The sequence below is a fragment of the Vombatus ursinus genome, unplaced genomic scaffold, assembly GCF_900497805.2.
Source record: "Vombatus ursinus unplaced genomic scaffold, bare-nosed wombat genome assembly UNPS02001419.1, whole genome shotgun sequence".
Classification (NCBI taxonomy): domain Eukaryota; kingdom Metazoa; phylum Chordata; class Mammalia; order Diprotodontia; family Vombatidae; genus Vombatus; species Vombatus ursinus.
The window spans coordinates 23,991,762-24,017,787 of record NW_020941197.1 but is presented as its reverse complement, the minus strand read 5'-3'; the positions used below and the strand labels follow the sequence as shown (position 1 = coordinate 24,017,787).

Below are 26,026 nucleotides of genomic sequence, written 5' to 3'. Positions count from 1 at the left end.
GAAGCTAAGTGCCGTTTAATCTTTGTTCCATGTACTTGTGCTATGTTAGGGCAAAGTAAACTTTCTTCTGTCAAATGCTAAATGCTCATTTTATTCCAATATCATACTTGAACTAAGAGGGTACTGGTGAAAGAGCCATTGAGTAACAGTAAAAAGACCACTTTGACCATACCATAAAGAAAATGGAGAGGAACGTATAATCAGGCTGTAAAGATAGATTAGAGCTAGGTTTGAAGGGCTTTAAATGTCAAACAGAAGAGTGTATATTTATTTGCTCCCGGGGAGGAGTTTTGTAAGTAGAGGGATCACAAGGAAATCACTTTGGCAGCCTTCTGGAGGACGAACTGGGTCAGGTAGAGATTTGAGTCGAGAAGTACTGAGGTCCTGTCCTAGGTGATGGCTGTGTGAGTGGAGAGAAAGGGACAGATGTAAGAGGTGTGGAGGAAGAAGTGACAAGATTTGGCAAACTGACTGAAAGTGCAGGGCTTAAGAGTGGGGATCAAACAGGACAACCACAGCTGAAGATAATGAGTTCTGTTTGGGACATTCTGGGGTGAGAGACCTATGGCATGTTCAGTTTTAAATGTCCAATAAGCAGTTTGTGATGTGGGATTAGAGCTTAGCAGAGAGATTCAGCCTAAACATACAAAATGCATGACGGTATCTATTTAACAGATGTTGCTTCTCTCACTTCATAACCTATTCTTTACCTTTTGATTAAGGTGTAACCATTGAGAACGTGATTCCAGTATTAATCTCCCCCTCACTAATCAAATTTACGCCATTGTGTTAGGATCTCTAGTTTGTCTGGCTTATTTCCCACACTGTATGTGGGGGGGGAGGGGGTGCGGGGGGAGGGGAGGTTGTGGAAGGGGGAGGGGTGTATAAAACCAGATAGAGGGATAACTTCCTACCAGAAAGGTAATAGACTCAGGGTACTGATTGATACATATATTTGGATACTATGTGTTTTTTGTTTTTTTTTTCAGTGGGGGAGGAAGGTGAGAGAAAAAAATATACCTTTGTTAATTAAAAAAAAGAAATAAACGAATTTACATGAGATCTCCCACTAATCTCAATGAGATGCATTTGAACACATTTGCCCTCTTGTGTTAGAATGTTTAATTGGTCTGCCTTATTTCCTACACCGAATATGTGTGTGTGTATAAATTTTAAAAATACACACATATATATACTGTAGATTATATATATGCATGCATGTATATGTATTAAGTCATTTTTCAGTCATAGCTGACTCCCTCTGACCCTATTTGGGGTTTTCTTGGCAAAGATACTGGAGTGGTTTGCCATTTCCTTCTCCACTTCATTTTACAGATGGGGAAACTGAAGCAAACAGGGTTAAGTGACTTGCCCAGGGTCACACAGTAAGTGTCTAAGGCTGGATTTTAACGCCTGTGTGTATGTATGTGTGCATATATGTATACATATATATGTATGTAGGTGTGTATCTCACACACACACACACCCCTTCCTACCAGAAAGGTAATAGACTTTTGGTATAGATAGATAAGACAGACAGACAAACAGATAAATATAGATATATGTGGATATGGCCAATGGTGGCATTTGTTTTGCCTGACTATATTTATTTTTCACAAGGATTTTGTTTTGGGGTTTTTTTGCTTTTTCAATGGGAGAGGAAGGTGGAAGGAGAGAAAATAGATTTTTGTTCATTTAAAAACTAATTTTTTAAAAAATAAAGAATTAACATGAATGATCTTGGGCAGAAAGCATTCTTTCCACCCATTTCCTAAAACTGCTTCCTCCCACACCCCTTCCCTGGGGTGGTGTGAGATGGCATGTCCCCATTCTCTGGCTGGGACATAGCAGGTGGGATGTCAGGATAGCATTCATAACAGCAGTACTGAGTGCACTACATTTCTTGGCACACTAACCAAACGATTATAAAACCGTGGTCCACGTTCTCACCAACCTCAGTGAGATCTGAAAAGGATCATGGAAACTCCAGCTCTAGAGATTGTTGCTTCTCAGGAACTGGAGGCTTGGGACTCTCAGCGCAGGTTTCTCTCCATCTCTCACATGTCTTTCTGTCATTCTCTCCTACTCCCTGGCCACCCTCTGTTTTCTTCCTCCCCTACTGGCTCTGGGATCAGGCGATTTCTCACAACTTTGAACAATGCCCACATATACCTGCCTCTTCAGCAGAAGGCAACTGATCTCCCTTCGTGTCTAGTCCTTATTTTTTCTTCCAGAATTTATTGGGCAGTTTTTGGCTGGACAAGGAAGGAACATAGTATAGAGTAGTCTATGAGCTCCAGTAAAGTGGAATTTCCCTGAAGGTAGGAATTGTTTTTAATTTTGATCTTTTTATCCCCTGCACCTAGTAGGCACTTAAAAGCTGGCTGAATTGAGTGGGGGGGGTCGGGGGTGGAGGGGAGAAGACAATGAATTTGGAATCAAGCAACATAGGTCCTGTTCCAGTCCTATGTACTAACCTTGGAAATGACAACCTCTTCAGGTGTCCCTCAGTTTCTTCATCTGTAAAATCAAAGAATAGCATAAATGACCTCTACAATCCTTTCCAGTTTAACATCCTATATTTTGTGTCCTCAAAGAATCCTTTCTTTGGCAAGGAGAGAAGTTAAAGCTAAAATTTCCACCTCCCTCTGATTTGAATGTCTTTTTGCTTTTCATTTATATTTAAATGCATCAGAACACTTTGGAGTTTGGCCAGAATACAATTAGCATCTCAGGACAGCTCCTCAGTCCTCTCTGCATTGCAATGCAAACTGCAGCTTTCAGAGACAGGAAGGGATTCAAGGAAAATCCCATCAGCAGGACTCCCCAAAAAGTGATGTACTCAGGAACTAGGGAGGTGGGAAGGGAATAATAACCAACAAATTATTTATTGTGATAAAATTACATAAATTATCTCATTTGAGCCTCCTATCAACCCTGTAAGATGGTTACTATGGATCCTACCACTCCCATTTTACAGATTAGGAAACTGAGGCATAGAGCAATTGGTCTCACAGCTACTCTGTATTTGAAATATGGCACTCAAATTCAGATCTCTCCTGATCCCAAGTCAGGCCATCTTTCCATGAGGGCAACCAGGAGAGGTCAAAGAAAAGAAGAAAGGGAGAAGGCACAATGGATTTCTGTAAGATATACTTGGCTTAGCACAGAGACTTTTGCCCTCTTCATTTCTCTGCTTCTGCCCACCGATGGGTTTTGTTAAAGAGCAGGTGTGCTTGATAACAATAGGGGAGTGATTTATTTTTACATTCAGTATTTTCAGTAGCTGAATTGAGTGATGTGATAAACTGCAGGTGGAGCGGTGGAAGAACAAGAAGTGGGGTACAGGCCCCTGTTCTTTCATAGTACAAAGATTCTACAGTGGGAGGATAAACCAACCATCACAGTCCTTTCAAGCTGTAAAGGCAACAGTCAGGATTCCTTGCCTGAAAGAACTTACCATCCACGGAGATGAAACCAACACACTTGGAAAAATGAGCAAACCATGTGGGAGAGTACATAATTACTTCATTACAATTACAGGTATTCACCTATTCCTACCTTCTCATTCCACAAGATTCTGGTACATGTTCTCCCATAGATTCTTCAAAGAGGCTCTACCTACCATGTTCGATGCCCTTCTCTAGGACTTGCTACATTTTGGGGGTATCAGTGCAGCCCCTGGGTTGTCTATCATTCCTAGCTCTTGATACATAGTAGACTCACCTGCTCTGGTAATATATCTGCCCAGTGATGTCCTTTGTGCCACTTCCTGCACAAAAGTCACCACTGGAAATACAAAGCACTCCCAAAAGTCTTAGTGCAGTCTACTCTTGTTAAAGTTTTAAATTAAACAAATTATTAAAGAAGCTTTAATAAGCTTAGATTGCACTGAGACTTTTGAGACACCCTCTATACTGCAACCAACCACAAGCCACCATGCGCTCACCAAAAATATTTGCTACTGTAATGCAAGTTGTCCCGTGCTGGGTTCAAATGGAAGCTCTGGATGAGCATAGTGTTTTAACGGACTGATGACTTTAAGTAAACAATCCATCAACAAGTATCTATTAAGCACTACGTGCCAGGCATTGTACTAAGCTCTTGGGATCCAAAGAAAAAGCAAAATCAGTTCCTTTGGATTACATTCTCACAGGAGAGATAACTACATAAATCAGAAAATGCAAGATGAATATTTAGAGGGCATGACATCAGCTGCAGGCAGTGAAGGGATAAGGCCCTTCCAAGCTTTCTGTGCCTCCTCGTTTCTTGGATCACATCATCACAAATCAAGCGATCTACTCCCTATGTAGCTGCCTTATCTCTATACATCTTCACAACGTTGAGAGGGGAAGAGAGGGCTTTAACACAAGAAATTTGAAGCTAATTCCTGCACAATTATACCAACGCTTTGGAAAAGAACAGTCATCCTGATGGTCACTTGGCAATGTGAGTTTTGACCTTCCTGGCCTCTTGCCCTATACACTTTTGGTTTTAATAAGCTTGAATCCCATGGCTAAAAGCGAGACTAATCAAAATGTAAAAAGCAGCTTGTTCTTAATCAGGAAGAAGCAGACTCATCATTTAATTTGGTGGCTTTCTCAGCCAGTTCCAAGCTGCTTTTTGTAGAAAAGAATTCCTGGACTGATAATTCCTTGGTTTTGCCAGTCATAGATGTTCCCTAATCTTTGCTCACACCACACAAAAGTAAAGAGACAGGGGAAAATGTTCTCCCAAAATATTGTTTATTTTTTCAAAGACAAAAATGGTGCCCACACAAACACATATTCACCCACACAAACACATATTCACCCCAAAAGGAAGCTCCTTTAAGAGATTGTCATGATCATGTCCCCAACAAACCTCTGGCCACAGTATCGGTGCAATTCAATAAACATGGATTATGTGCCTTTTTGCAAGGGTCTGTGCTAGGAGCTGTAAAAAAAAAAAAGATAAAAATGAAAAATAGGGCCTACTCAAAGACAGAGGGGAAAGTATAAGCAAGCATATTTTATGGTAACAAAAATCGAAAGGAGAATAGCTTCAACAAATTATGGTGTATAAATATTATGAAATATTATGGCACCACAAGAAACAAAAAAAAAATGAAGAATTCAGAGAAGCTTGAGAGGTCTTATATGAAGTAATGCAGAAGTGAGCAGAACAAGGAAAACAATTTATACAACTCTGGAAGGGTTGGAAAGTTTTCCTCTAACAACCCTGAAAAACCTTAGAACTCTGATCAGTGACCAGTCGGAGAGGTGGTAGACATGAGGTATGGAGTAAGCATGTATCTTCAAACATGGTCAGTGTGTTCATTCATTTTGTATAACTAAATTTTATTATAAGTGAGGGCAAGTCACAAGTCCCTAAATCAGGCTCCTCATGTATAAAATGAGAGGATTGGTCCAGATGGCCTCCAAGAATACCAGCCATGGGTATGGACAGAGAGATGGCACACTAAATCTACAAGGAGGCTGATTTGGTTAGAAAGTAGAATATATAAAATAAGATTCGAAAAGGTAGGTTGGAACAATATTGTGAAAGGCTTTAAATACTAGACTGGGGGATCTGTGTTTTATCCTAAAGAAACTAGGGAGCCAATGAGGATTGCTGAACAGAGGCATGATAAGGTCAAAAATGCACGTTAGAAAAATTGTTTCAGTAGCTAAGCTGGACGTGGATTGGTGAGCGGAGAGCGTGGAAGCAGACAGACCCATCAGAAAGTTATTGTAATAGTCTAGTTTGGAGGTAATGGGAGCCTGAACAAGTGTGGTGATGGCTGTGAAAGTAGAGAGAAGAGACAGAAGAGATGCTACAGAAGTAAAATTCACAAAACTTGGCCACTTTTCAGATAAGGGAGGTGATAGAGTAGGAAAAGGCCAAGATAAATTCTAAGGCTGCAAACCTAAGTAATTGGGAAGATGCTAGTGTTTTTATTAGAAATTAGAGATGCAACTGGGAAATAAGATATACGGGCAATGGGGTATAGAAATCTATCCTGCCCTACAGGAAAACAGAAGAGGAAGGGGATAAGAGAAGGAGGTGGGGGAGATAGAAGGGAGGGCAGATTAGGGGAAAGAATATTCAGAATGCACGCTGTCTTGGGGTTCAGGGAGGGACGAGATGGGGAGAAAATCTGGAACTCAAAATCTTGTGGATGTAAATGTTGAAAACTAAAAATAAAAAAATTAATGAATCTAAAAAAAAAAATTAGAAAGTCCAGAGAGGTGACTTTAGGAAGATAGGGAACCCTATTTTTGGACATGTGTTTGAAACTCTACAGAGCATCCAAATGAAACGTCCAATAAGGAGCTGGCAATGTGGAATTAAGAGTTCAGATAGGAAATTTGTTGTTGTTGTTGTTAATTTTAGTTGTATCTTACTCTTCATGACCCCTTTTGGGGTTTTCTTGGCAAAGATACCAGAGTGGTTTGCCATTTCCTTCTCTAGCTCATTGCACGGATGAGGAAACTGAGGCAAACAGGGTTAAGTGACTTGCCCAGGGTCACACAGCTAGTAAGTATCTGAGGCTGGATTTGAACTTAGGTCCTCCTGACTCCAGGCCTGGTGCTTTATCTACTGTGCCGCCTCACTGCCCAGATAGATTTTAGGGCTGGAAATGCAGGCATGGTAGTCATTTATGTAATATAAATGAATCTAAAAGAGCAGAAGAGCAAAAAAAAAAAAAAATATATATATATATATATATATATATACTGGGGACAGGTAGGAGGCGCAGTGGATACAGCACCGGTCCTGGATTCAGGAGGACCTGAGTTCAAATTCGGCCTAAGACACATAGCACTCATTAGCTGTGTGACCACGGGCAAGTCACTTAACCCCACTGCCTAGCCAAAAAAAAAAAAAAGCAGAAGAGATCACCAACAAAGGGTTTAGAAAGAAAAGAGGGACTAAGACAGATCCTTCAAGACACCCCAGATTAGAGGACAGAAAAATGTATGATAAACCAGGAAAGGATTCTGATAGATAACCAACCAAGAATCAACAACCAAAAGTGACGGCAACTGATTAGAGGATGCCCTTATGACATAACATGATTCAGGTACTAGTTAATCTTGGAAGCCCTTTTGTTAGTCTTTTATAATCCACTGGAAGTCTAATTATTCTAGGTGTCTGAGAGGAAGGCACCAAGGCTGGGTTGCAGCACTACCTCCTAGAGTAGCCAGGAGCTCATGATGTCTATACTTTAGCTCAAGTCAGAACCTCTCACCTCCATCTGTAAAAAGGGAGAGTTGATTCTGATGGCTTCCAAGGTTCCTTACAGTTCTATATCTTGAGCTCCTATGATCTTTCCCTTGGTTTCTCCAACCTAAGATTTTCCCAGTTACAGGCATACATGTTGATTTGGGTCTATGGCCTCTTCCTATTATAGATCCCAATACGGTAGCTTGGTGGTACAGTGGATAGTCAGGAAATCCTGCATTCAAATCTAGCCTTAGATATGTACTAGCTATGTGACCCTGGGCAAGTCACTTAAGCTCTGTTTGCCTCAGATTCCTCATCTATAAAATGGGGATAATAATAGCATTTATATCCCAGGATTGTCGTGAGGATCAAACGAGATAATAATTATAAAGTATTTAGCACACTGACAGGCACGCAGTAAACATTATGTAAATGTTATTTCCTATTATTCTTCTTCTATTTAAGGGAATCATTCAAAAGGAATGGCATTCTATCCATCTATAACTCTCATCTTGAAATCGTGATGTTGGTATAAAAACACGTTGTGATGAAGGAAAGAGAATTAGCCGCCACCTCACAACTGTGTGTTTGATTGTTTGTTTTCACATACATCATCCTATTTGCTCCTCAGAAACAAACTTATTACGTGGGTCCTGGTGACATTACTATTACTGTCTGGATCTGTAATTTCACTGGCATAGTGAATTCTCAGTGAGGCAACTGCTGTCTACCAATGCAGAAAATCAACTGGTCCATACGTTGGAGCAGGGTCCATGGACTCTCAAGGGATCTGTGAATATATTTCAGGGGGTCTGTGAACTTGGGATGGCACAAACAATTACATCTTCATTTCAATGTAATTTGAAATTTCTTCTGTAATCCTATGTATTTTATTTTAGGAACTTAAAAACATCATTCTAAGGAGGGTCTGTGATACATATAAGGTTAAGAACCCCTGTCTTGAAGGGTTACCAAGAGCCCAGTGAGTGAGGAAGTGACTTCCCCCGGGTCATGGAGCCAGTCCATAGAAACAGAACTTGAATTTGGGTTTTGATGCTGAAGCCAGACGAGAAAGCAGAGACTTACAAGATTAAAAGACTCATTCAAGGCCATACCCATGGTAAATGGCATGGTAGGAGTAGAACCCAGGTGTTCAGCCAGTTAGCCTAATGCTCTTTCTGCTCTATCATGCTGCTAATATAATCAGAAGAGTTTCCAGAGCTTCTTTTGTAATGTTCCCCCAAGGACAAATGTTCAGAACTATGGCACAGCTCAAAATTTCATTCTACATAGTTTGTTACATTCACATATTTTAATCAAAATGTTTACTGCCTATGTAATTTTGTCTAAGTAGGTAAGATATTTTATTAATGGAAAAAAATTTTAAAAAAAAATTTTAATAACAAATAATAACTATAGTATTAGATATAATGACAAATAATACTAATAACTAATAACAAAACGATTTCCTTAAAATGAGAAATATAAGGAAAATGCCTTGTTATAGTTAGACACAAATAAAACCCACATTAATAGGGTTTCGTGGTTATTCACACCCTTCTAATTCTAATAGTTTCTGTAACAGTCATGATTAACTACAGAGGTCAGAGATTCTTTAACATCAATTACACTGTATATTCCTTGAAAGCAGGGACCTTCTGCCCTCTAAGTATCCCCTGCCTTTTGTGAGAGTGATAGGTTATAAATGTGGTCATGAATACTCCAAATACAAATATTTGTAAAAGAGGATAAATGTCAGTTCCCAGGACCAAATGATAAAAAAAAAAATGAGTAATGATGCTTGGAAGACGGAAAAAAAAAAGTACAGTGACATGTTAGAATAATGAACAAAATATGATATAAAATTTAAAATGGATATACCTTAAATCGATACATACCAGGAGAAGTCATGGAAGGCTGAGAGGTGACACTGATTCAATTCATTTCAATTCTATTCAACAAATATGCATTAAGTACCTACTAAGAACATAGTGGGGCAACTAGGTGATGCAATAAATAGAGTACTGGCCCTAGAGGCAGAGGGACAAGAGTTCAAATCCAACCTCAGACACTTACTAGCTGTGTGACTCTGGGCAAGTCACTTAATCATATTTGCCTCAGTCTTCTCATCTGTAAAATGAGCCAGAGAAGGAAAGAGCAAATCATTCTAGTATCTTTGCCAAGAAAACGCCAAATGGGGTCTCAGAGAGTTGGACACAACTGAAACAACTGAACAACAATGATGAACATAGTACAATGTTCCATACAAGAAATATAAAAACCAAAATTCAACAGTTTCAAGCAGCTTCTCATCTTCTGGGGGTGGTACAGGAAGGAAGACACGTATGCTGAGAAGTAAATACAAGATAATTTGAGGAAGGAGATCAGGAAAGGATTCTTTGCAGGAGGAAGTACCTTCCAGAACTGGGACTTGAAAGATCACAGGGACTCCAAGAGGTGAGGGGAGGGACACATTCCAGGCATGCATTCATTGAAGGTCTTTGCACCCTTAGGGTCTGCTGATGTCAAGTCACTAATGAACTTCACACTACTCAGACTTTAAATCCTGCTACTCCTAACAACAGTTCATAATTACGCAGCATTTTACAATTTACAAAACACTTTACATATATTACCTCATTTCATCCTCACAATAATCTTATAAGTGAAGGGAATATGTTTCATCTCTATTTAAAAAATGAGAAAACTGAGGCTCATAGAAAGTATTTATCTAATATGACCAGATTGATGACAGAATTGTAACCTGAACCCAGGTCTCCTGACTCTCAAGTTCTTTCTGTTGTTGTGAATAAATTCATTAAAGGTAAATTGAGGAACATACTCCAAGCAAAATCAGTTTACTAACAGTGATATGGATAACTATTAACAAAGCAGGTCACACTGGCCCCCTCAGTAAATAAGGCCAGTGACCTCAGTGAGAAGGGGGGGGGAACCCTCTTTATTGACATGTAAGAAAGAAGGGGGGGGGTCCTAGAAATATTACTATTGGCTATACTAAGAAAAGTGGGTTGACATTCAGGTGAGGTTATCGTATTTCACCACATTAACTGTCACACCCTGGTATGTTTTTTTTTTTAATAACCTTTTTTTTCAGTCCAAAATTTGGTTTATATCCTTTTATCACCTAATCGCCACATGGCATAATTCTGTTCATCACAACCACTTAAAAGGTAAACAGAGCAGCAATGTATTCACCAGTGGCATATGGATATACGCTTAGCTCTCGTGCATTGTATGCCGCCAGCATAGAATTCTCAACACGTGCATTGTCAGTATTCAATTTTAACATCTATTCACTAGTATTCCATGCATCCTAATCTTGCACCAAAGACAATTTAGTAATAAATGACTTTTAAGTAACACTAGTACAATTTTTTTAAAACGTTTCACTTTTGCAAAAACAAATTTGTCATAAAATCTGTGATGATTATGCGGTGAAATACGGTAATCACACTCCTCTCTGGCAATTAAAGAATGTTATTTGTTTTATGGGACTCATTTGCCTGTTGTAATATTTGTTAGGGGATCAGTACCACTGGACTCGCTGTCCCCTCAGCGATCATCTTCTTTTACTGTACAAAGGACAGTCAAGGAAAGAGACATAACTTTTGGGGGATGAGACCAGGTTAAGCTAGTTGGGGCTTAGAGACAACAAGAGATGTTTCAGGGACTAACAGTATGAGTGATAACATTCCCTTTTAATTATACCTTTTAATTAACTCAAAGGGAAAAACTGCATTCCTGAGCTTAACTAAAGGACATATAAATGTGGCTTGAGCAAGCATACAAAATGGGGCAGTAATACAGAACAGGGTCAGTTACAGAATAGAATCAATTATTAAATGTGGAAGGGAGTGGGAGATACTTCATTTAAAATAACCATAGACAATATAAAATACCTGGAAGTACACTTACCGAGATATATGAACATATTTATAAAACATTTTTGTACAAATAAAGTCAGATTAAAATAACTAGAGAAATATTAATTGTTCATGGGTAGATAGAGCCAATATAATAAAAATGACAATTCTACATTAACTAATTTATGTATTCAGCACCATCCCAATTAAACTACCAAAAATCATTTTATTGAGCTAGGAAAAATAATAACAAAATTCATTTGGAAGAATAAAAGGTCAAGAAGATCAAAGGAATTAATGAAATAAAAAAGTAAAGGAAGGAAAATCTAGCAGTTCCAGATTTTATACAGTGATAATTATCAAAATTATCTGGTACTGGCTAAGAAATAGAATTGTTGATCAGTGGAACTGAGTAGGTATACAATACAGAGTAGTTAGTGACTATAGTAATTTTGTATTTGATAAACACAAGAGATCTAAGCTTTTGAGATAAGAACTCACTATTTGGTCAAAATCACTGGGAAAACTGGAAAGCAGTCTGGCAGAAACGAGGTATAGACAATTATCTCACACCATTTACCAAGATAAGGGAGATATCACAAGTAAATTAAAGGAGCATGAAACATATTACCTATCAGATTTATGGATAAGAGAAGAATTTATGAATAAACAAGAGATAGAGAGCACTGTAGGATATAAAATGGATAATTTTGATTACGTTAACTTAAAAAGGGTTTGGACAAATTAAACCATGTAGTCAAGATTAGAAGGAAAGCAGATAATTGGAAAAAAAATTTTTATAGTCAGTTCCTCAGATATCATCTCTCAAATATATAGAGAACTGAGTCAAATTTATAAGAATATGTGCCATTCCTCAATTGACAAATGTCCAAAAGATATGAACAGTTTCTGGAAGAAATCAAAGCTATAGATATAGTCATGTGAAAAAATATTCTAAATCATTATTGATTAGAGAAATTTAAATTAAAACAACTCTGAGATACCATCTCACACCTATCAGACTAACCAAAATGACAGAAGAGGAAAATGACAAATGCTAGAGGAATGGAAAATTGAGACACTGAAACACTTGGTGAAATTGTGAACTAATCCCACCATTTTGGAGAGCAATTTGGTATTGTGCCCAGTTATAAAACTGTATGTACCCTTTAGCCCAGCAATACCACTATTAGGTCTTTTTCCCAAGATGATACGGGAAAAAGGAAAAGAATCTATACATTTTAAAATATTTATAGCAGCTCTCTTTGTAGTAGAAAAGAACTAGAAATGGAGGGGATGCCCATCAATTGGGGAATGGCTGAATAAGTTGCAGTATATGATTGTGATGAAATATTACTGTGTTGTAAGAAATCATGAGCAGGCAGATTTCAAAAAAATCTGGAGAGACTTGCATAAAATAATAAAAAAAATGAAGTAAGCAGAACCAAGAGAATACTATATACAGCAAAAGCAATATTCTTTGAGGAATAACTGGATGACTGAGTTATTCTGAGTAATATGATCATTCACATCAACTACGAAGGACTTATGAGGGAAGATGCTATACACCTCCAGAAAAGAACCGACATATGGAAATATGTACTGTATGATTCCACATATATATCTATATCAAATACTGGCCTTCTCTAACGCAGGGCTGGGGGGGGCCAGGAGACAACTTGAAACTCAAAATGTAACCAAAATAATAATGACAATGATGATAAATATAAAAAAAGAAAAAGAAAAAGAAAGCACTTTGCAAACCTTAAAACACTATATAATTGTTAAATATTGCTATTATCATTGGTCCCAAAGCCCAGCAATCAAAGCTAGGTCTGTTATGTATCCTGAGTTTCTCCATGTTCAATATTTGTGGTTATCTTCTATTTCCTGGGTCTCAAGATGCTTGCCTGCAGATGAGTTCCTTCAGCTGTCCCAGTCTATCCTTTCTCAGAGCTTCTCTGATAGCGCAGAAGAAGCCAAAATAGTGCTGAAAATTGTGTATCATGAGGAGAACCCCAGCTAGCAGCTCATTGGTCACCAGGAGGTGGTGGACATAAGCCCGACTATGATTCTTACAGCAGTAACAGGAACAGCCCTCAACCACAGGACCAAAATCATCACGGTACCTGAGAAAGAAAGTACAGTGACAAGATGCCAGTAATGGGGGCAAAAATCACAAATCGCAAACACAGCCGAAACTGACAAAACAGAAAGCCAAAGAAGATATTGCCAGGTAACCTCAAATAATATGTGATGGTGCTGGTTATCTCAAAAATCCACACAAGGCACATCACAGGCTCTTTAATGATATTGTTATCATTAATAATACTGTGTTATTATTAAACGTAACAATAAAACCATCATTAAAGACTCTCTTTAATAACATTGTTATAAATATTCTTATTAATAATATTGATAACATAGCATGATCAATAAGATATTGATCATAACAAAAAATAACATCAATAAGATCTCTTTCATGATGTTATTGTTATCAATGATGTTATTGACATGTTGTTTTCAATATCAATGTTACTGATAATAACAATAAAATAACATTAAAGAGGATCTTCAATGTCACTTATGGTTGATGCTATTGATAATATGTTATTATTAATGATGATGTCATTGATAATATTATGTTATTATTAGTAATATTGTTGATAATAATAAAAAAGATTAAAGATGCTCTTTAATGATGTTATTATTGTTGTTATTAGTAATAATGATGGAGTAGTTAGGTGGTGGCACAGTGAATAAAGTGATGGGCTTATAGTCAAAAAGATTCGCATTCAAATCTGGCCTCAGACACTTACTGTGTGACCCTGGACAAGTCACTTAACCCTGTTTGCTTCAGTTTCCCCATCTGTAAAATGAGCTGGAAAAGGAAATGGCAAACCACTCTAGTATCTTTGCCAGGAAAACCCTAACTGGGGTCACAAAGAGTCAAACACAATTAAAATGACTAAACAAGAAAATTAATAATGATGTTATTGATAATGTTGTATTATTATCAATAATGCTGTTATTAATAATAATTAAAAACAACATCATTAAAGATGCTCTTTAATGACATTATTGTTGTTACTGATGCTATTAATAATGTTATATAATTGTTAAAAATATTATTGATAATAGTGTATTGTTATTAGTAACACTTTTAATGATCATAACAATAAAATTTCATCATTGAGGAGCCTGTAGTGTACCTTCTATGTATACTGATGATGATGATAATGATAATATAACAATAGCTAGCATGTATATAGTGCTTTAAGATTTGCACAGAATTTTACATATCGCATTTACTTCTCATGACAACCCTGTGCCTCTATAAAGTGTATCCTAAGAAGTCACCTTAACTTTCTATTTATCAGGGTTAAACACATGATTCCAGATTCACACAACTAAGAGACAATTTATAGGCTAAAACACAACTGAAAAATAAAATATATTAAAAGTAAAAAAATACAGAACAAAAACCATTTAAGACAGGGGTTCTAAACCTTGAGTGTATAAACTTGTTTTTCATTTTTAATATTTTAATAACTATTTCAACATAATTGGTTTCCTTTGTAATCCCATGTACTTTATTTTGTGCATTTAAAAACTTTTATTCTGAGATGGGGGTCCACAGGGGTTCATAACACAAAATAAATTTCAGAACCCCTGATCCAAGGAAATAGGCACTCATGATGATCAGATTACCACAACTGGGCAATAAATTTGACTCTAAGATTTATGACAACTTTTCTAAAGCAAAAAGGGAAAGATCTGGGGTTACATAATATGTACTGTCTGAAAACAAAAAGTATACACTTGAATCTAAAGAGACAAGATTTTTCTGTGCTCTCACAAGCATATGCAAAAAAATATTCCATTAGAATTAGTTCAGCAAGAAGGCTGACACACAGAGGTGACATTAGTTGCACATATTTTTTAAAAACCAAAACAAAAAGCATACACTGAAAAGGAAAACTCAACTATCAACAACAAAAGGTCACTCACTTTTTTTCTTTCAGATTTATTTCAAAAGATGTTTCTGGAACGCGTTTGGTTGTTGTGACTTTATCTATACAATCCCCGATTTCTCCTTCTTCCTTCTCCCCATTTTGTTGTAATACTATAGGACAAAACAGTAACAAAAGATCAGAGATGATAGTACAGGGAACACTGTGTGCTCTAGTCTCTTGACACCCTTTCTTTGGTTATTCCTCAAGACAAAGGTCTTAAGGTCAGCATTTTAAATCAAGTTTTAATGATAATTTTTTTAAACACTCAATATCCTTGAAATACACACACACACACACACACACACACAAATGGAATAATAGGAACAAAAGAAATAATATTGTACATGAATCATTAACCTTCCATTATTTGCTTTAAAAGTGTGTATATATTAACTTTAACAAGGTAGAAACAAAATGTTCTGTCCAGGTCTTGTTACTATTGTTCTTATTAATACACAGTTGGAGTCCGTGTTTATATTGTTCTGTTGGTTCTTTCTTCATTTTACATCTTTTTGTAAGAATGTTCCCATATTTACAATAAATATAATAAACATTTATTAAGCGCCCACTATGTGCCAGGCACCGTGCTAAATGCTAGGGATGCAAAGAAAGGTAAAGACAGTCCCTGTCCTCATGGAGCTTACAATCTAATGGGAGAAGATAGCACACAAAAGTAAGCTAAAAAGGGATGGGATGGGAGGGAAGATGATGGTGGAGACCAAATCAAGCAATGCAGTTGGTGGGAAATGAAGAGTTGGCTGGGTTCTGGGCCCTCTTTATAGGGAGGCTTTGAGAGGAGCTCCAATCATAGGGGCATAAGAAACTGAGGGTACTGATGAGGTGTGAGTACCAAAGATGAAGCAATGAGGTTCCTGGTGATGAGCTTAGAAAGCTCATCATATAGCTGTAGTATTTCTATCAGTCATTTTAGGAAATTTTTTAAGACATTCCCCAACTGCTGGACACTGGTTGTTCCCAATTTTGTTTTTTGGAATAATGCTGCTAGGAAAATTTTTATATACATAGTTCTTCTTCCTGTCAATAACATCTCTGAGGTAGATTCCTAGTAGTGAGGATTACAGGGTGAGCAGGAACACACAGATCTGTAGCTTTTCCCGAATAGTTCCGTACTGCTTTCCAAAAAAATGGTCTCATTTCACAGTCCCATCAGCAAAGCAAAGCAGCTGTGTGTCTATTTTTCAATACCTTCCAGTTCAATACTTCAACAGTGCCAGTGTTGAATATTATCATTTTAAATTAGGTGTAGGGTGGGATCTCAGATTTTTAAAAATTTATGCTTCTGATTGATAACGTTTCACTGGAGAGGCAGCTAGAAGCAAAGTGGGCTGAGAAAGCTCTGGGTTCAGTTCCCATCTTAGACACCTACTGGCTGTGTGACATTGGCAAGTCACTTGATCTTCTGTGCACCAGGACACTCTCTAAATTGAAGGGCAGTTTCTGATCTGGATCAATAGAGACTTTCCTCAATGGGAGTTTCCTACACCAAAGAATTCAGAGGTCTAGTCCATTTTTTAAAATTAAAACTTTAACATCAACCATTAATGTAAACAACTAACCTGGCAATGTGAATACTTTTTCATGTGCTTATTGAGAATGTGTTTTTGTTCTTTTCCTTTTACTACCTCTCTATTAGGGAATGGGTCTCACTTAGAAATGTGTATAAATTCTTCATAGATTTAGGATACAGGGCTTAATGTTTCTCACAAGGAATCATATCTGTTTCTTTGCTTCTTATTCATATGGCTTGCTTCCGATTGTATAAAAACTTCTTTTCGTATACTCAAATATGTCGATTTTGTCTTTTGTAACTTCTCTATTTAATAAACAGCTAAGTTTTTTTCACTTCTCTACAACTGCAGGACACACCATTTCATTATTCTCTCATTTAAACACTTTAAAATATTTAGATAGTTGATTTATTTAGACATTATTGTGGTATTGAGGTTGAGTTGTGGGTCTAAAGTTTAGACTCTAAACCCATTTTTCACCAACTTGCTATGCAATATTCCCAACAGGTTTTACTGAATAATGATTTCCTTCCCCAGTATTATGTAATCTTAGATTTACTGAACACCAACCTGCTGTATTCACTTCATTCAGGTTCAGTTATCTAATTTGTTCTACAGATCTTTTTTTTTTTTTTTTAAAAACACTTAGCTGGAGACAGTTTTGATAATGACTGCTTTATTGTATAATTTAAGATCTGGCAGAGCAAGTCCACCTTTGTTTTTTTTTTTATAACTTTCTTAGTTAGCAATGAACTTTTCCCCCCATCAAATTCTATAAAGAATTGCACTGGAATTTGGATTAATATTGAATTCAATCTACATTTAATTTGAGTATTACCTTTTTTCATTGTAATAGTTCAACCCACTCACATGGCACTGCATCTCTTCAATTATTTAATTTCCCTCTATTTCTATAAAGAAATGTTCTTTTTTTAATATTAAGATATTAAAGATTATTCTAAGATATTTTAAAAGTCATTTTATATAGGTCTTGTGTGTGTGTGTGTGTGTGTGTGTGTGTGTGTGTGTGTGTGTCTTGGTAGGTCAATGTCTAAATATTTGATATGTCACTGTTTTAAGTGATATATCAGGAGGTGTACATTATATTCCACTATTTTCCTGAGCCTGTTGCCTGAGCAAGTGGTGGCATGGTAAAGCAGATACAATTTGGCCTTGAAGTCAGGAAGACCAGGGTTCAAGTCCTGTCCTAGACCTATACTTATTTTTCCATCTTTATTAACAAATGACTTCCTTCTACATACGCCAAACAAATTACTCCCCTCCACACCCCAACAAGTCCAGTCAACCTGGCCTTCTTGCTATCCTCCATTCATGACTCTATCTCCCATCTTTGTGGCATGGCTCCGGTGGCCCACCATTCCTGGAATGCTCTCCCTCCTCATGTCTAACTCTTGAAATCCTGTTTCCTTCAAAATTCTCAGGTCAAGCACCACCTTCTACAAAAATCCTTTCTTAACCCTCAAGCTGCTGGTGCCTTCCCTTCTCCTTCCCCTTGACCTTATATCTGTTTGTTTGTGTGTGTGTGTGTGTGTGTGTGTCTGTGTGTGTGTGTGTGAGTAAGCACACACCCCTCACACATGATGTCTCTTTTGTTCAAAGGTTAAGTTCCTTGAGGGCAGGGAATGTTTTGTTTTTGTCTCCCAGTATTAACTCATGGTATAGATAAGTACTTAACATGCTTACACACTGAAAATCAATTGATTATGCAGTATTTTTGCTGCTCTATTTCCAAGAATGACTGGTAACAATGCGGAGGTAAAACATGATTACAGAGCATCTGTGGTCTCTCCTTTTCTAAACCAGACACCATGACTTGACTCCTAAACCCTTCCAAGGGAATAGGTCAGCAATAGATAATTTTGAACCTGGATTTGGCCTTACCTCGGACTATTGCTGCACTTTTAGACATTCATTCAGGAGAACAAGGGATTAATCCACAGATATCCTGGGATTATTGTTTGTTTGTTGGAGAAAAATCTCTCTTCATGAGATGCCCTCCCCCCCTTCCCCCATTAATCTCATCCCCTCTAATCTCAGCACCTAGCAGGGGTGACTTCAAGCCCTGACACCACCTGCCTCAGCTTCCTCTCCCCTCTAACTAGAAGCCTGGAGGATAGAGGGCTCTCAGCTCCTCACTCCACTTTGTACCTGCTGCCCTGCCTGGTTCCAACTCCACGGAACAAGACACCCTTGGTTCCAGGTACCCCCTGGAGTCCTAGCTCCCCATTCTTCTTTCCTATCTCCTACAGTGTGTTGTCTCTTTAGATTATAAGTTCCTTGAGGGCAGGAATGGTCTTTGCTTTTATTAAATGTATCTCCAAGGCTTAGCATGGATGCCTGGCACCCAGTAGGTGCTTAATAAATGTTTATTAAGCTCCCTTTATATATCTTAACTCATTTGACTTAGTTCACTACTATAAAGAAGAGAAAATCCGAGTGTGATATTCCAAAAGGCAAAACATATCCTACAGGATCTGAGTATAACCCTGATGGGTGGGTGAAGACCTTCAGTGGCTTAGAGGACTTTCAAGAATTTCTGATGACAAGATCAGCACTGAGTATATATTCTGAAATCCAAACACAGGAGTCAAGAGAAACCCGGGAAGGTAAATACATTCAAACAAATGGAAGAGCCACCATAATGATGAAACGCTTATACAGGTGAAGAAGCCAATATCTCTTCATAACCTGAATACTTTTAAGGATTACACTGGGAATTAAATAAAACAAAGAGAGAGTCTGGGGTGGTTTTTGTTTTGATAACCGTAAGGGGGAAAAGGGAGTGAGAAAGGAATATATCAGGTAAAAAAAAAAATGAGAAAGAAGAAGGTAGGACTCACAGTTGGGGAATAACATACAAATATGTGCAAAGAGAATAATATTCAAAGGAAGAAGGGTTGAGGGGAATGAGCGTCACATGACCTTTTATGTAAACTGGACAAAAGGCATACACATACAAAAGAGTTTGGCGTAGAAATACGTTAAACTCAATGAAGTAACAGATAACATCTGGAACATTGTGTTTGGCCTGAATACTATATTATAGAAGGAACAAGGAGGAATGACAAGGAGAAATGTGTTCAGAGAAGAGTGATTGGGATTATGAGGGGTCTACACACCATGTCATATAATAAGCTGGTGAAAGGAGAATATTTAAGCAGGTGGCAAGAGGGCTCAGAGAGAACAGGATAGCTGTTTTCAAATACCTGAAAGGCTATCATATAGAAGAGGGATTAGAACTGTTTGTTTGTCCCCCAAAAGGCTGATTTGTCCAGAAGAACCAGGAGCAATACTGAAAAATTGCAGAGAGGTAAATTTAGGCAAGATGTATAGAAAAACTTCCCAGCGATTAAAACTGTCCAAAAGTGGATTGATTTTTGGGAGGAATGTAAAGAGTTCTTCTGCCTTGAAGGTCCTCAAAGAGAAGTCATAGGTTTTTTTCAAATGTGAGATTCTGTGCTACTTTTTTAAAATTAAATATCATGTCTATTAATTTTATTGCTCTTTTAAAAAATAAGCTTTGCTTTATTTATCAATTTGATTGTTCTCTTGCTTTGTATTGTTATTTTCTCCTTTAATTCTAATGATTTCTTATGCATGTTTCAGCTGTATTCATTTGTTCATTTTCTAAGTTTTTCAACTCCAAATTCAATGCAATAACCTCTAATTTTTTTCTCAATATAAGTATCCAGAGATAAATATGTCCCTCAGAGAACTATTTTGGCTAAACCGCATAAATTTGATATATCGTACCTTATTTTAATCCTAAATATGATTTTTTTCTTACTGGTACTATAATTTGATCTTTGACCTAAGCATTATGTTACATCTCCATATAGGCCTGCATCTTTTGATTCGATTTACTTTTATTGTGTTTCTGTCTATAAATATAATGCTTCTAATGTCTAACATTCTGAATTTGTTGAGCATTTCTTCATATCCAGGAAAATAATGAATTTCTGTGAACATTTCCATTACTTATGAGCAAAAAGCATGCTCCCTGTTCGTCCCATTCAGTTCTCTCCATATACCTATCAGATCCAGTTTAGTTTTTTTTTTTTAGCACTCTATTATTACCTTTTTTTTCCATTTATCTTTTTTATTTATCTGAGTCTGTTACTGGGGCAGCTAAATGGCAGTGAATAGTGTGTCAGACCTGAAGTCTGGAAGACTCCTCTTTGTGAGGTCAAATCTGGCCTCAGATACTTAGTAGCTGTGTGACACTGGGCAAGTCACTTAACCCTGTTTGCCTTAGTTCTTTGATCTGTAAAATGAGATGGAAAAGGAAATGGCAAACCACTCCAGTATCTTGGCCAAGAAAACCCCAAAGGGAGTCACAAAGAGTCACACATGAGTGAAATAACTGAACATATTATTGGGGTGTTCAAATCTCCCACTAAGGCCACTTTTCTGATTTTTTTTTTTTTACAATTCAGCTCTTCCTGCAAATATTGTAAATATTCTGTTAACAACTAAATATTGACAGTCTCATTTTTTGTTACCTTTGGGCATTTAAATAAGTTCTCATTTAATTTTTTTTTCTATTTACAAGGTTTCCAAAAGTCTTGGTATAGTTTTAAGCTTTAATAGCTTAAACACATAGTTACATATACATATATACATATATGTATATGTATATATATTTCTCTATTATATTGTTTTTGACAATAAGGAATATGACACACTTTATTTCATAACTAATAACTAATCCTCTCCCAGATCTTAGCCTAAGGAAAACATTAAACACAATCCCTAAATGCTTATTTAAGTCTTTTCTAAAAAAAATCAACTTCCTAGTTGAATTCTTTCAGTGTATTTATTATCTTATACTCACACATTTTGTGACAGTTTGAGCTCAGTTTCTGGAAGCACTGTGGGTATTAATTCATCAGTCCTTCTGGTGACTGCTTCAGTTTCTGTATATGCATATTTGCCCATCATAAACTTTCTTTAGTTTGCTCATCACGTTTGATTATCCACTTTTCTTTTCCAAAGGCATTTTTATTTGGAAGCAATTTCAATAGCTTTGCTTTTTTCTTTTGCATTTCAGTTGTTGTTTTTGATGGGAACACTGAGGAACACAGGCATCTTACATCTCACTCTGATCTTACCAGAAGTCTCCTCTGTGACAGACATTTGAATTTTTAAAACGAAGCATAAGATTTGCCACAAACCATTTTTAACTTCACAGGACTTTTCCTAAAAACTATATTTTACATAGAATAAAATTTGTCATTGTTGAGTCATTTTCAGTCATGTCTGACTCTTCATGACTCCATTTGGGTTTTTCTTGGTAGAGATTTTTATTAGAGTGTCTTGCCATTTCCTACTCCAGCTCATTTTACATATGAGGAAACTGAGGCAAACAAGATTATGGGATATGACTAGGGTCACACAGCTAGTAAGTCTTTTGAGGCCATATTTGAAATCAGGAAGATGAGTCTTTGACTCTAGGCCTAGCCCTCACTTCACTGCACCACCTAGCTGTCCTAAATAAAATATACTCCATAATATAATTGTATGTCATGCATTTCTTTGGAAGTCAACTAATAATTTATTTCATATGCACCTTATCAAGAGAAATGGCTACATAAATGTGATAGATCATCAAATTTTGAAGACTTTGATTAATGAGTTTTCCCAAGTAGCAAGAAAAAAAAATATCAAGCAACAATTTTTTCAAAGAATTCAAAAAAGCTGGCGGAAACAATTTAGATTGGAAACAGAATAATGACAACCTATTTAGTGTTTTTAGAACATCTATAATATATGGATAAAAAGAAGGTTCTGTCCTGCTTGAAAGGTAAAACAAAACACTCATCTTCTAAGTATTTAATCCATCTGAATCCCTTTGTGCCTACATGCCTTTTCATCTAGATTAATAACTGAGGTCTTTGTGAAGAGGTAGCAGCGTCTAAAAAACTTAATAAAACGTGCCAAACTAAAAGGACCTTCAACAAGTTTCTGGTTCAGTTCTGTTTTTAAGATGAGGTTAGAAGACAGAAAAGAAATAGAAAATGAAATAACAAATGAAAAGTTCAGTAGAAAGCCCAGAGAAACAACATTCTCTTAGGAGTCTGAAGAATTAGGGCCCTGCTCAAGAGACCATGGAAGTTCTATAATGCAGCCTACAGAAATACCCTTGTCTCCACCCACATTAGACACCTGAGGGAAGGGGTATAATCATAAGTTGATTTCCTACCTTTTCTATATGACTAAGCAGAAAAAGGAAATGGAAGTGCAGAGCATTATTAACAACAGTGATTGGCAATACAATTTGTCAAAAGCTTTTTCTGGAATCTATTGATATAAAAATATTACTTCTAACAAATTTTGCTATTAATATGGTTAATTAATTTACAATTTAGTTTTACAACTATTAAGCCAACCCTTCATACTGCATAATTCTTGAGATGTTATTTATCTTCTTTGATAATATCTTATTTAAAATTTTATGCACCTCATTTTACTAGGTATAACTGGTCTATAGTTTTCTTTTTCTATTTTGATTCTCCCTGGTTAAAGTATCAAGATCATATCTGCATCAGAGAAAGAATTTGGCAGGATGCTTCTTTGGCTATTTTTGGAAACTATTTATGTAATATTGGAATTTTTTTTTGAATGTTTGATCAAATTCACTTCTGAATCCACCTGGACCTTATTTAGAAGTTCATTTATGGCTTGCTCAATTTCTTCCTCTGAAATCCGGTTTTAGAAATTTTCTGTTTCTTCTGTTAACATGGGTATTTTAACATTTTGCAAATATTAATTTATTTCATTTAAATTGGTGATTTTGTTAGCATACAGCTTGTGAAAGTTTCTAATAATAGTTTTTGTTTCTTCTTAGTTTGCTGTAAATTCTCATTTTTTAATTGATACTACTACTTTATCTACTTTTAAAAAATCTAGTTAATGTTTTATCTATTTTATTGGTTCCCCTCCTGCAAAAACAAAATCCAGCTCTTACTTTTATTTATTAATACAATGGTTTTTTTTAAACATTTTCTCAATTTCTTCTTTAATTTCTAAGATTTTAATTTTGGTATTCAACTGAATTTTATTATCTTGACTTTTAAGTGTTTTTAGTTCTATCTCAATTCAACAATTTTTTTTCCTCTTTTTTGTTAAATGTTTAGAGATATAAATTTTCTAATCTCCCTTGTTATTATCTTTGATGAAATTTCCTATCATTTTTATGATTTGTTCTTTGGTTCAATGATTCTTAAGGATTAAGCTACTTAGTCTACAAAAGATTTTTAATGGGCAGCTAGGTGGTGCAGTGGATAGAATCCTAGGCCTGAAGTCAGGAAGACATACCTTCCTGAGTTCAAATCTGGCCTCAGACACTAATTAGCTGTATGACCTGGGCAAATCACGCAACACTGCTTGCTTCAGTTACCTTATCTATAAAATGAACTGGAGAAGGAAATGGCAAAAGAAAACCCCAAATAGTGAAACAACTGACCAAGACTTTTAATACTTTTTTTCACTGGCTCTTTATTTAACATCTTTTTTATTGCATTTTGATCACTGAAGAATGTGTATAACATTTCTGTTGTGATGTTTTTATGTGTTAAGACATGCTCGGTAATTGTAAAGGTGTCAGACACACCTGAAAAATATGCACGCTTCTATTTCCATTCAATAATTACCAAAGGTCTAGCATATCTAATTTTTCTAAAATTCTTTTCAGGTCACTAACTTGTTTCTTGTTAACTTTCTGTTAGACTTATCTAGGGCTAACAGGAGTAATTTGAAGCCTCCCATTTTATCAACTATTTCTCCGTGTAATTCATTTAGCTTTTCCTTTAAGTATTTGTAAGCTATTCTATGTTAATTATTTAAATAAATTCACTGTTTATGTTATCTTTCAGCAAAATACAATTTCCCTCTTTATCTCTTTTAATTTTATTTTTGCTGTTGCCATGTCTAAAATTATAATCTCTATCCCTGATTTTTTTGTGTTCAGCTGAGACATAATTGATTTTGCTCTAACCCTTTATTTTAACTCTGTGTTTTTATGTTTCAAGTGTCAAGTGTGGACAACACATTGGTGGATTTTGTTTTCAAATTTCCTATGGTAACCTCTTCCATTTTATGGGTGAGTTCTTCACATTCACAGTGATAGTGGTTACTTGTTTCCTATTCACATATGCCTTTTCTTCTCTATATTCCTATTCTCTATATTGTTTTTCTGACTTTTCCTTTCTGACTTTATTTTTTTGCCCCTTCAACCATTTCTTAACTACCCTCTCTCCAAGCTTACGATTTTTTTTTATGATTAATCTCTCCCTGGATCTATCTTCCCTCTTATAGTCCCTTTTCCCCTCTTTCTGTTCCTACTTGTATCCCTGTTGAGTTTAATGTATTCCTATATCAAACTCTTTGTATGTTCTACCCTCCTTTGACTAGCTTAGATGAAATTGGAACTGAAGTGACACGTGCTCCTCTTACTTCTTCCATGTTTGCATATAGTTCTACCTGCACAACTTGATCATGTATCTTAACAAGTTCCCCCATCTTTTCTCTCATCTCCTCTTAATGTATCTTCTCTCCTGCCTTTTTCTTTTTTCATATAGCATCTTCAAAACATTACAAAACTATAGGTCTTCCACCTCAAATGAGTAGTAGTTTAATGACCTCTTATGATATTAAGATTCTAAAAGAATCCTTTTAACATCCATATCTCTATTAGTGTACAAACAGTTCTTCCTTATAAAGTTCATTCTGATTGTTCACTTGTACTTACCTTTAATTTTTTTTCCTGACTTTCATATTTTTTATTTCAAAGTTCTTTTTTAGCTTCATTTTTTTTATTATGAATATTTTAAAATCCTCTATTTTACTGAAGATCCATTTCTTTTCCTTGTAGGATGATACTTAATTTTTCTAGGTTAAGTCACTCTTGGTTGTAGACTTTTTTTTTTTTTTTGCATTTTGGAATATCTTATTTTATATTCTCCACTCCTTAAAAGTGATAGTTGATAAATATTGCACAATCCTGATTGTGGTTCTTTAGTCTTTGAATTCCGTCTTTCTGGCAGCTTGTAGTTTTTTTCTTTTGCCTGGAAGTTCTAAGTTTTGACAATGACATTCCTGGGAATTTTCGTTTTAAGATTTCTTTTGGGAAGTGATCAATGGATTCTTTCTGTTTTCAGATTTCCCTCTTGTTCTAATATGTCTGGGCAATTTGTTTAATGATTTCTTGAAATATAATATCCAGGTTCTTTTGTACTTTTTTTGGTCATGGAATTCAGGTAAGCCCATGATTCTGAAGTTATCTCTCCCTGAACTGTTTTCAAAGTCAGTCATTTTTTATATCTTACATGCTCCTCCACGTTCTCATTCTTTTGATGTCTAAAGAATT

At 36.2% G+C, this 26,026-nt stretch overlaps 1 protein-coding gene across 6 annotated transcripts in view; it reads right to left on the bottom strand.

Annotated features, from left to right (window-relative positions):
- Nucleotides 1-4,728: 4,728 nt before the first annotated feature.
- The window catches only part of QTRT2 (queuine tRNA-ribosyltransferase accessory subunit 2), a 57,341-nt gene continuing 36,043 nt past the window's right edge, over nucleotides 4,729-26,026 (bottom strand). For 4 of the 6 annotated variants that reach the window (XM_027868671.1, XM_027868684.1, XM_027868677.1 and 1 more), the window contains exons 8-9: nucleotides 15,105-15,219; nucleotides 12,854-13,222 (exon numbers count right to left, since the gene is read on the bottom strand). In XM_027868671.1, coding sequence (XP_027724472.1) covers nucleotides 12,991-13,222; nucleotides 15,105-15,219 — 347 coding nt within the window. In that variant the 3' untranslated portion in view covers nucleotides 12,854-12,990. Of the gene's footprint in view, nucleotides 4,936-12,853; nucleotides 13,223-15,104; nucleotides 15,220-26,026 lie in introns of those variants that run through there. The other 2 variants (XM_027868698.1, XM_027868689.1) reach the window with 2 other exon arrangements.